The sequence below is a fragment of the Eptatretus burgeri genome, chromosome 6 (assembly GCF_056783735.1).
Source record: "Eptatretus burgeri isolate ZD-2024b chromosome 6, Ebu_testis_v1, whole genome shotgun sequence".
Taxonomy (NCBI): domain Eukaryota; kingdom Metazoa; phylum Chordata; class Myxini; order Myxiniformes; family Myxinidae; genus Eptatretus; species Eptatretus burgeri.
In genome coordinates this window covers 96993167-97005542 of record NC_140966.1, presented here as the reverse complement: position 1 = coordinate 97005542, position 12376 = coordinate 96993167, and the positions used below count along the sequence as shown (strand labels likewise).

Below are 12376 nucleotides of genomic sequence, written 5' to 3'. Positions count from 1 at the left end.
AGTAACCAGACCACTGCATGCCTTACATGTGCAAAGACTTCTGTGCCTTGGAGGCCTCGTCACGAGATGAGTAGCACACCAGAGCCTGTCCATGCGCCAGATTCAGGTGAAATGTGATGAGTGGACCGTGCTGCATGCACAGCGTGCGCAGCGTAGATCCGTCAATCTACATTCGTGCACACAAAAAACTTGTGCTTACCACTGAGAAGATATCTAGAAATGGCTGAGTGCAGTCCTTTATTTTACTTAAAAACTCCGATTTTGACATTCAAAGCAAAAATAATTAAACCAAACATTTCCAGTGGATCAGTGCATACAAAACATTTGCTTCTGGCTTTTACAATGTTTGACATGACCATGCATCATGAAAAGTCAGCAGCGTGAAATTTGAACTTTTGAGGGATGGGGGTCAGTGAAATTGATGCTCATCGAAGAATGAGGAGACAGAGCAGAAAATGCAATGTATGGAGAGTAAGGCAGGTTGGGGGAGGTGTGGACGAAAGAAGCAAAGGAAGTGGAGAAAACTAACCTGCAAGTAAGAATGGTGCATGAGGTCAGGTAAATGTGGGTACAAGATTCACAGGGGTAGGAATGGGGGTGACATGAACTGGTGGTGCACTGTAAACTCAAGCCAGACGTCGTCTCGTCTTATCGATAGGAAAAAAAAAAATTAAGACGATGTGCTGAGTGATGAGCTAAACTTCCGCTTGATTTCTCCTGGTGAATTGAAATACCGTTTTCTTTTACATCAAAATTGTTCCACGAAACGGAACGGTGAATTGCAGGCATCGATGGGCTCAGCAGCTGAGTAGCAAGGGTAGCCAGCTCACGGATTTGGCTGGGGTGGGGGTTCGGGAGGTTTTGGCTCGGCCACTGACCAAATTACATTTAGAATCACTATTTCTGTCAATAATTCAAACACTGTCACTCACAATGTCAACAAGGCAAAGCAGAAGAGAAAACTGGGTTCTCGCAACAAAATACAGTGGAGGTGTACCACGAGTTAAGTTGCTTCTGATTTTTAAAAGGAACACCGAAAGTAATTACTCAAGGGAAAGTGCTCGTTACGAAAAGTGCACTCATCTAAACAAAATGACGGCGTTTTGTTTTTGTTTTTCGCTTCCTACCTGCATTACTCTCTCACTGTTTCACCAAACTTCGGAGGCACAATTGGTTTTTACAGTTCTGCTTAAATCATCTCAATTTGCACAACACTCATGCATTCATTTTGTTCTGCCCGGTTCTCGGTCGACGGTGCAAATCGACACCATTCCACCATTGTTTTGTCGTCGTCCTCTGCCCATCGCCATGAAGGGATGATTTACAGCCACATACACAACATGAAGATTAGACGTCCTTGACAGGTTAAGTGTCATTCGCCATGCTTAACGTGGTTTTAAACATAATTGGGAACAATTACTGCATGACATCAACACAAGTCAGTTACTCCATGGAAGGGAAATTGCATCTGCTTGCATCCAAAAGTACAGCAATCCTGCCACCTGAGCACAGTCCTGGTGATACAAATCCTGAGATGTCAGTCACGTCGGCACTCCACTAGTCACCATTACAAAACACTATACCAAAGTCACTAGTCACTACACGGCACTACTCCCGTCATAAAGGTAGCCATAATGAAATCAGAGGTCATTGCTCGCCCTGTTGTTTAATGTTGTCAGTCCAAAGCAGTCATCACATTTTGTTTTTCATTTAGTGTTATTTTCATTAATTTGATTTGTTTAATTGGGTTGTTGATTGAATAGTTTGAATTGGGAATTTTTAAAACATTAGACATGTTCAAGTGTGAGCATTTCCAAGCTTGCCACTTTCCAAGTTTGCAGTAAATTTATTGGTAATGTTCATGGATGTCATCAATAAAAGTTTGATTTGAACCTTGAAATTGTGATGTCAGTTTGTCTATGAATGATCTTTTACACGCTGTTTGTGAAGATGTATGTTTAAGCAGTAAAAGATGAGCTCTTTAATGATGCCAATTTCCTGCCTGGAAACAAAGTATTAGATATAACAAAAAATTTATAATTCGGAAATAATTAATTTGATTAAATAATCACCCAATAATTGAAAAATTTAGGAGAAATAGTATGTTGGCTCCAAGAAAAAAAACATTGGCAATATATTTTCCAGTTTGACAAATATTTTTGCTCCACTTCAAAAAAAATAAAATAATAATAATAATAATGATAAAGTCCTACGGGAAGTCCTGTCACCATACATGGTCAACGAAGAAAGGTAAAAGCTAATGAGGTAGAGAAGTTCAAGATAATGAACCTGTTCCAGTGACAACCCATAGAGAAAGATTGGCAATATGGTTGACTATCATTCAGAGCTGGGCTTTCCCAAAGTAAATATATATATATATATATATATATATATATATATATATATATATATATATATATATATATATATATATATATATATATATATATATATATATATATATATATATATATATATATATATATATAACACGTTCCATTTGTCAAAACAGTATCTAACGAGAACGCGCGCACGCACACACGTACACACAGAAAGAGGGCATACCTCAGGCAACCTGAACAGTTTAAGTTTTGTAACCCAGTGATAGTCCTGGATCCGGACTCGTGATGGTTCAGGTCCGGACCAGACTAAAATATAATCGGCATGTTCTTGTCACTTAACCAACTCATCCACCTCGTTTTGTCAACTCATCCATAACGTTTTGAAATATCATGTGCTGTATATTGTTATTTGGCACAATCTCTCAATGTTGAAGAATCACCTAAAAAATAAATAAATAAATAAAAAACCTCATATCCAGATCTTCCACAAAAATGAACCAATTCTTCCGGGTCATACACCCAACCTGTCCACCAAGTTTCGTCCGAATCCGTCCAAAACTTTGAGTCATCGTGCTATGTACAGTAAAAGCTGAGCGATGCGGCACTTAACAAACCGGCAAATTTTACCATTTGAGAGATCTCATTTTAGTTGTTTACACATGACCATACAGCTGACTTACCGATAACACCCATCAAAACAGAGGGGGGGGGGAGACAATTCGACATCGCGACGTTGACTGATATGCCTCTGCCGACATTATTACATCATAATACATACGGTACTTGTACTAAGTTTAATTTAAATCGCTTCAGCTGTTCTCAAGTATTACATTTTTACCTGACATGACCTTTGACCTCTTGATGTCAAAATCTAACGAGTTCATCTTTGCATCATAATATACACTCAGTGTGCAAAACATTCGGAACACCTTCCTAATATCGAGTTGTGCTCCCTATTGTCCTGAGAACAGCCACAATTCATCGGGGCATGGACTCCATAAGGTGTCAAAGGCGTTCCACAGGGATGTTGGCCCACGTTGACTTCACTGCTTCCCACAGTTGTGTCAAGTTGGCTGGTAGTGAATCTCTACTCCGAATATCACGTTCGATCTCATCCCTCAGATGCTCAATTGGATTGAGATCTGGTGACTGACTGAGATCACTTCAGCCGTTCACCTGACGTGACCTCAATGCCGAAATCAAACCAGTTAATCTTTGCATCATAATATATACGGGCAGTCCCCACAAGAAGTTCTGCCATTTGTCGTTTCACATATCCGTAAATTCATTGGGGAAATGAAATCACTATCCGTTCAATAGTTTTGCACTCAAGTCGTTTTTCCGATTGAAACAGAGTCGATAGCCTTCACCTCGATGCAGTGTGAGAACGGTCTGGTCTGGCTGGTGGCGTGACATAACGCTGCTTTACAACCTGCAATACCCGATGCTCTCCCTCCCAGTCTGTGTATATACCATTGTGGATGTGCATCATGAGAGTGTAGGATTTATTGTGTTGTATCCCTGTAATCTTATAATCATGAGCGGAAAGTCAAGCACTTCGGTTAACACAGCCCATGCTGCAGGATCGGCCGAAGTGGGTGTGGTGTCCTCGGGAGCTCTTGTGTGGACATTGCAGAGGGTCGCAGCACGAATGTGCGCTGGCACAAAGGATGGGTCCATGGAGGACCCACATGGCCCAGTGGGAAGGATAATTTAGAGGGCGAAGGACTGAAGCAGGCAGCCTGACAGACGATGAAGATTTTCAAGGTGTAAGGAAACTCAATTTAATCAATATAAAATGGTTAAAAGTGAAGGTAAGTAAGATAAAAAGGTGTTTGGGTTTTAAATTTGCATAATTTATTGTATTTTTCCCAATGTTTGTGTGCTTCATACGTATTTTTGATTGCTGTGCTTAAGTGGTATTGTGCCGGACATAAACCAAGTGTTGGAATGCATCCTCCCTAATTACATTAATTCGAATGGGGGAAAAAAATTTCTCTGCTATCCATCATTTCGTTACAAGTCCAACTTTTCTGGAACGTATCTTGGACGTTGTGACGTAAAATGTATGTTTATGTCCCACGCATGTCTTGCCTCATGCACATTTATGCTCCGCCCATGTCTTGCGTCATCTCCTCTGCAAAAGATGAGGGGGTTCTTTCCCGATCTGACAGGATATGTAGTTTTCTTGAAAAGGCACGGTTTTTCCGACGCAGTTGTAGTATTTTAAATAAAGAAAAATAACCCCCGTGTGGGGGTGACGGTCATCTCTATAATGTTTTTGACGATCATAATCGATGAACTGTTGCCAGATATCTCCTAAAATGACAGACGAGATAGGTTTTGAAAATGGCGACTTTCACAACTTTCGTGACCTCGTGACTTTCACCCTGACCTCGAATCCAGGAAAAAAATGTCGTTGGGTATCACTCATCGACCTCTACCCACATACACATATTTTACCCCAACCGGTGACATGTGTTATGACGTCATTGTGTCACAAGATTGGGCATTAAATTCTGAACATTTTGGTGCTGGGTTCATGTAAAGCGGACAAGAATTGACCGCGTTATGACAAAAACCGCATATTTTTCAAGGTCGTGACACCCCCCTGACCTTTGACCCCTAACCGGTAACAAGAGTATGGGCGTCATTGTGTCATATTGCATATCACAAGATGAGGCGTTGAATTCTGAACATTTTGGCATTAGTTGCATGCAAATTGAATAAAAATTGACCGTGTTATCGTAAAAAGACGATTTTGACCTTTTCGTGACCTTGACCTTTGACCCGAACGATCACAAAATCTAATCGAATGCTTCCTGGCTAATAACCAATCATCCCACAAAATTTCATGCAATTCGGTTTAATACTTTTTGAGTTATACGAATCACAAGATTACAAATAAATAAATAAATAAATAAACAAACAAACAAATAAATACACGCCGACCAAAACATAACCTTTCGCAGAATGCGAAGGTAATTAAAGGATGCATGGAAGAAAGCGTCATTCCAACTCAACAAAGAGCACCAATCATGCGTGGAAGTACCCCATTTTGAAGTCAACATACCTCATGCAAATTTATCACACACCAATCATAACTGAGCAAGTAACACTAATCAGGTACACCAGAAATGCAATACACACGCATGCCAAAAAATAAATTTGTAAGCATGTCATTTGACCTTCATGTACAAAAGATATGTACATCTTCAAAAGATATGCACCAAAAACATAACTCCCTTTTGTCTCGACATTCTTGATATACAAGAACAGACTCAAATAGGAAAGTTGCAACACGGATAAAGACAAACCTAATCCAGTAATCAATTGTGAGAAAACCCACGAACTTTTGACTGACCTGTGGTGTGAGGTTTCGAAGCACCAGCCAGGTGCTTGTTCTCCCTGAGTTTCCAGAGTCAATGCTCCAGGTGGAGGCTGGGACAAGCAAAAATAACCAACAGGTAAACTTGGATAAGTTCATCGATGCTTGTTCTGTACACATCTCAAATTCAAATGTACCATACCTTACCCAAGATATTGATAAAGATGTGAGAAATAAGATGCAAGAGAAAAACATAACAGGGCAGTTAAACTGCCCACACCTTGTGGGAAGTGCCCAGAGTCGCTTCCTTCCCAACGTCCACCCATCAGCCCTCCGGCCCCCCAAGTTGAGGACTTTGGACCTGCGAGACCAGGAGGCGGCCGAGGATGTGCCTGAGGAAGCTTGTTCTGCTGCCCAAAGTGTGGCTTGGACCAGAGATCACGCGAGACTGGTGAAGAAGGCCGCACTTCTTTTGCCCACAAGGGTTTTCCATCAATTGGCTTGCCTGGTGACAGAATTGGTTGAACAAAAGCATGAGAAAGAAAATATGTTGAAATCCTGTGTAATACAGGGCAAGTGCAATTCCAAATCAAATCATTTAAAAAACAAATAAATAATTTTTTAAAGGCTGCAACAATTGTTATAAACTCCAGAACTTGCCACACCATGAAGAGGGTCCAAGTTGTTAATACCCCAGTGAAGAGTGTCATCACTCTGTCCATAAGCAGAGCTGCTAGCCAAGAAGAGTGTTCCACCTCAATCACCCAATACAAAACTTTCAAAATGACATAATCCGCTCAAGAATTTGGCATGCACGTGCAGAAACCTCAACGGGAGGGGGGTGGGTAATCAAGGCAGCTGAACATATATTGTGTGCAAGACAAGCATGTTACCTAAAATGGCTCACAGTGATTCTAAAAGAAACTAAAAATACTTGGAAACATAACAGCGAGATAGGGGAGTGCCTCAATACAATGAAAGAGCTGGAGAACTTTCTGAACTCGCCCAAAAAGCTCATCGCTTGCTGATCCCCAGAATGCGGACTCCCGAAGCCACGTGAACTGGTGCGAAGCCTGAAGGTTCGTAGGTGGTCGAATTTTACCTAAACCTTTGACCATCACTGCCAGCAAGTGCACTTTGAACCTTGCGGGCCGGCCTCATGTGAAATGACAGGCTTGGTGATTTATGTAATGGAGTCTGCAATCGGAAAGACAATGCGATCATTCCCAACATTCAGGCAGACTTCCCAGAGGGAGGCACTGTATCTGGTTTGGTTGCTCCTTAACACGATCGGGAAGGTCATATCTGGAGCTTGTCAATGCACAGGGGTAAGTTTAAAATCATCATATTTACTCTTAACCATGTTTGGGAAAGGGGGGGGGGGGTGGGCGTAAGGGTGAGAGGGAGAGTTGTATGCGTCGTGAAGGGAGTTATATTTTTCTTCAATTCCAGGTACACAAGATAAACCAGAACAGCACAAAGGAGAGTGCATACCTCCACCAGGCAGAACAGTTTACGTTTTGTACCCCACCGATTGGCCGGATCAGGATCCGGACCTGAAACAAAACCAAATTGGCTTGTTTTCATCACCTAACCGCATTATCCACCTAGTTTTGTCATAATTGTCCACAACTTTTTTATATTTAATGTATATGTATATATATATATATATATATATATATATATATATATATATATATATATATATATATACATATACACATATACATATACATATACATATACATATACATATACATATATATATATATATATATATATATATATATATATATATATATATATATATATATATATATATACATATACATATACATATACATATACATATACATATATATATATATATATATATATACATATACATATATACATATACATATATATATACATATATACATATACATACATATACACATATACATATACATACATATACACATATACATATACATATACATATACATATATACATATACATATACATATACATATACACATACACATACACATATACATATACACATATACATATACATATACATATATTGTATATATTGTTCCGCATTTTAGAATCCGGTCTGATGAATACATCCACACATCCAGGTCCTCAGACAGTTATTTCATTAAATGCATGTTCAGATTAGCCCCATCCCCATGTCTAATGGGATCTTAAATACGATGCATTGAGAAGGGTAAAGGATAGATCCCCTCTCTTATGGGAAGCTTTTTTCTTTACGACAGACACGTTCACACATTTTTCACAAGCTCTGGAGCCCGCCCCCATTCTTTCTCAGCGGCAATCTTTCTGGAGCTCCGACGCCTGCCTTTTTTGAGAGCGCATGGGTCGTCATGGTAACCGTGCCCCAGTGGGGCGGGGTGAGCTTGGGGCAGACGGCACCCTCATGGAGACAGCCCGGGGATATAAAAACAAGCGAGTGGTACGTTCTGAAGAGAAAAAGTCTGAAGAGAAAAAGTCCGAGGAGAAAAAGTGAGGAGAGAAAGGAGGTGAAAAAAGCGTTCTGAAGAGAAAAGCGTGAGGAGAGGAAAAGCGAAAGGAGAGAGGAAAAAGCAAAGGGCGAGAGAAGTGACCAAGAAGTGGGTGTCTGACCAGCGCCGACGAGACAATTCGCCCTTCCCAGTGCTTTGGCAAGCGAGCGTGTGGTGCGCGTGTGGGTGTGAGCAGCGCCGCCAACAAGTGAGGCACAGGTTGATCATCAACAGTAGGGTTTAAACCCGCGACGGACGATCTCGGTGCCCTCCAGACTTCGACTGGCGTTCAAGGCTGCATGGCAAAGCTGGGTGCTGGCGACGGACGTGAAACGCACGCACACATTTTCAGGACATTTTCGCTTCACGGACAACTTTCTGGTGAGCGAGACGATTCTCCCCCTCCCCTCCCCCTGAATGATCTGCTGGGTACCCTTGTCTGCGTTCAGCTGTAAGTAAGTCAACCCCAGATAAGCATCTGCTCTTTGTTGCTTTCCTCGCATTTTGGTCGATTTTGCTTTGAAATTCGTTCTTTATTTCCCTCAGCAAATAAAAGGTTTTATTTATTTATTTATTTTATCAATAAATTATTTGTTGATTTCCAACCTGTCCGCGTTTGTCCTTTCCTTCCATTGGTCGAGCATTGTTCGAACCAAGATAGACTGGGAGGTAATTACCACAGATTTGACCAAAAAATTGTCGGTACGCACCAGCGGTTAAAACACTCGGCCGTCCGAATTAAAATCTAATCAGATAACATTGGTGCTTTGCCGAGGGCGCACTCCCCACTCAGGTCACCATGTGACCTCCAGTTAAACGGAATAATTAGACGGCGGACACTGGAACTCGTGGTTGACTGGGTGACGTTCGTGGTTTTAAAACAACCCACCGTACCATAACGTTAATTGTGAGCGGTGGCCCCAGGTCCGGCTCGACCGAGGACAACCGCGGATTAATCCCGAGTGAGAAGCTGGTGTCTCGGTATCCATGGTCGCAACAATATATTGTTGCGAATCTGGAAGCCATGAACACTCAACATTCAGGTCCCGACAGAACAGTTATATCGGTAAGTATGCGTTTCCAGGTAGGGTCCCGTCCCTCGGCTAGTGGGAATTAGATGTTCATGCGCTGCGGAGTTAATTTGATAGTTAGGATTTTTAAATCACTCACAACTACAGCTACAACTACTACATCCACTACAACAACGCCACCTCCCCCCACTCGACCAGTCGCCATAACACTCGCGGCATTCGTCGCGCGCTCGCCAGCAAGCGCGCCCGTGGGCGGAGCCTAACATAGGCATGGCATGACTCTAAGCCAATCGGCAAGGAGCGGGCATCTCACTCGCCCCGTTTCCAACTCAGCACCAGCGCCATTCGGCACGCAGCCAGAGCTGGGGACGTGGGCGGAGCCTCAGTCACTTCGGCTCGAAGCTCCAGCCAATGAGCGGAGGGCGAGCACTACACGCGTGCCCTCGTCCAATCGGGAGGCCGCCAAGAGTCGCGTGAGGACCACTCGTCCAATCGGGAGGCGGGTGGTCAGGAAAAGAAGGCTCTCCCTCGAACGACAAGGGAGAGATGAGACGGCGCGGGGTCCGGAGGATCTGGTCTGCTGGAGCGCGGAACGCATCTCGCTGGCGCCTGGCTTGTCTGCTCTCATCTCGTCCTGTCGCTGGAGTCGGGTTCTCCGTCAGCTCGAGCGCGGAACGCATCGCTCGACGCTTCTGGTCTCGTGTCATCACTGGTGCTGGTATGGTCGCATCTCGACTCGGCTGGTCTTGTCCTGGTTCGCTCGTCTCGTCGAAGACCGCACGAGGTGAGAAGGTCCCCTTCGTTTATTTTGGGTATGTGTCTGTCTGTGGGCCCTGTCTACAAGTAGGAATTGTTTAAGTGCTCTTTGCTGTACATACTTGCATCTCTATTAGTCGTGATCACTCTGCCCTTACGTGCTTCCCTCCTTCCCCACCCACTGTTAATAAATACCCCATTTGTTGAATGTTTCAGCTCGTTTCAGTCCCTTCCTTCATTGGTTTAGCAAGGTGCGTGTTGGGGAATTAAAAAAGGCCATTGTTGCCGTAGCTGTGTGCATTCGGACCGACGGGACCTCGGTAACAATCTGCTCGGGTTACGCACGGGTCGAGCACGGAAACGACTCGTCCCGTTCGAGTCCCGTCGAGGGTGTGAATACTCGGTAGCTCGCCACGTGGGTCTCTAGGTATTTTGAAGTTTGGCAAATAACCCTGTGCCACGTGGTGGAATTATTGACGATTCACAGTCCTGAAAGGGACCCGTACCCTCGGGGTTTTCCGAAAGGTACGATCTAGATTCCGGGTGTTTGGTAGAGTTGACCCTACTGCTCCACCTTGCGGTCGTGCTCGTCGCTGACGCTCGGCTCCACAATATTAGTTTTTGGCCTGGTCCACAATTTCTCAGTTTTAGAAATCAGACTAATGTTGACCTTTTGACCTCAAAATTAGTGGCTGAATTTCCTTTTGCGGCCACGTACTCCATTGAGATTCTATTCCTATTAACTCCATTGAGAACCGTGACCTGATATGCAAATCCTCTTCAATTGTCAAGTCAATCGGATGAAAATTGAAAATTTTAGAAATCTAGCCTGTGTTGACCTTTTGGCCAATGTTAACCGTTGCGAAACTGTTGCTTGACCGTCGCAGGAACAGTGGCTACAATCTGCGACAGTTTCAGAATGATCAGCTGAGCGGTTTGGGCTGTAGGCGAGTGGACAGAGAAACAAACAAAACAGAGCAACATATTTGACAAAAAAAAATTTGGACAAGTAAAAAACAGACCGACAGAGACCGCATACAGAGCTGATTTTCTAATATCAAACGAGAACCAAGTCTATGGCATGTCATCGGAAATCCCCACGCTTCCCACCTAAAGCAAACTTGAAATGACAAAAAAGTTCCACCAGGAATGACCTAATATCAAATTAAACTCGTACAGACGAAGCATGAGGTAGACAGAGGAAAACAAGGACATTGAATGTTTCCAACGATATGACTTGGCACACTTGAGGCAGGGTGGCCAACTATCCATGCTCAAAGACAGCGGCACTCCGATCAATGGTATGAAATGAAACCTGACCTAAGCCAGAGAACGCTGGCTAATGGATGTGAAGGCAGACAGTACCTGGCAAAGAGTATCCATTGTGCTGCCCACTGTTGAAGGCACTGAATGACCAGGCACTGGAGGAAGGCAGAGCAGCTGAGCCAATGGGTGGGTGAGATAAGCCTGGGGAAGAGGGACAGGATATCCCAGCTGGAGTCAAACAGCCAGGTTCAATCCCTGGAAGGACATATTGTCCTGTTTCTCCCATCACTAACAGATTTCCTTCGAGGGCAAACCCCTGCACCAAAGCCTCTCGTTTGAAAGAATTGGTAACAGGTAATCATTGGCAATTTGAAGTTAATGAATTGATGGCTTAACGACGAATGTGCTGTGTAACCTCACGTTAAGCACAAACCTGTCGGCCCATAAAAACTACTGAGGTTCGTTGCACTAACACCCCCACCCCACCTCCCCCTCCCCGCCAAAATAAATAAATAAAAAAAAGAAGAAAAATGGGCAAAAAAAAACAAAACTCCTTCAGAAGAGATCGGCATATGGGGACACCACCAAGAAACGAGAACCAACCAGCATTGCGTTCAGCCAGGTGTTCTGTCGGCCCACCAGTGCCATCAGGTTCAGATTCCCCGTCCAAATACTGGAGTCCCTTCCAAGGCTCTCCGGGACGGAACTCTGGAAGAAGCAAAGCCAGCACAGTTGAGAAAGTTAACGACAATGCAAAGCCAAATGCTAAATTGTACTAAAAACAACACAACTACACACTGAGTTAATGGGTAAATATTCCCTTGTTAATCATTGCGACTGTTATTTAGTTCCCACCTGGTGGCCAGTGCAGGGGACTTCCACTGCCATTTCCATTCCGGTCGGGACAGGAGGGGTTTGACGAAGGCCAGCCGTCAGCCAGAGGACTGCCAACTCCATCTCCGTCGGCAAACAGACCATACATGCCAAAGTGTCCACCATCCATCTTTCCCACCGCGCCAACTGCTCACATGTAGAACATTGACATGTCGATAAATGGAAAATCTCTTAAGCTTGCCATGCAGGTAAGAAAACGTAAAGCACTTGGATTATTCATTCAAAGAGCAACATGACATAAAAGGATC

The 12376-nt window shown here is 43.4% G+C and overlaps 1 protein-coding gene across 3 annotated transcripts in view; it reads right to left on the bottom strand.

The window, feature by feature from the left end:
• LOC147025407 (trinucleotide repeat-containing gene 6C protein-like) overlaps positions 1-12376 on the bottom strand; it is a 59625-nt gene that overhangs the window by 18625 nt on the left and 28624 nt on the right. For 2 of the 3 annotated variants that reach the window (XM_085886377.1, XM_085886378.1), the window contains exons 13-18: positions 12090-12254; positions 11838-11942; positions 11334-11435; positions 5951-6175; positions 5707-5783; positions 27-166 (exon numbers count right to left, since the gene is read on the bottom strand). In XM_085886377.1, coding sequence (XP_085742503.1) covers positions 27-166; positions 5707-5783; positions 5951-6175; positions 11334-11435; positions 11838-11942; positions 12090-12254 — 814 coding nt within the window. The remainder of the gene's footprint in view (positions 1-26; positions 167-5706; positions 5784-5950; positions 6176-11333; positions 11436-11837; positions 11943-12089; positions 12255-12376) is intronic. The other variant, XM_085886379.1, reaches the window with a different exon arrangement.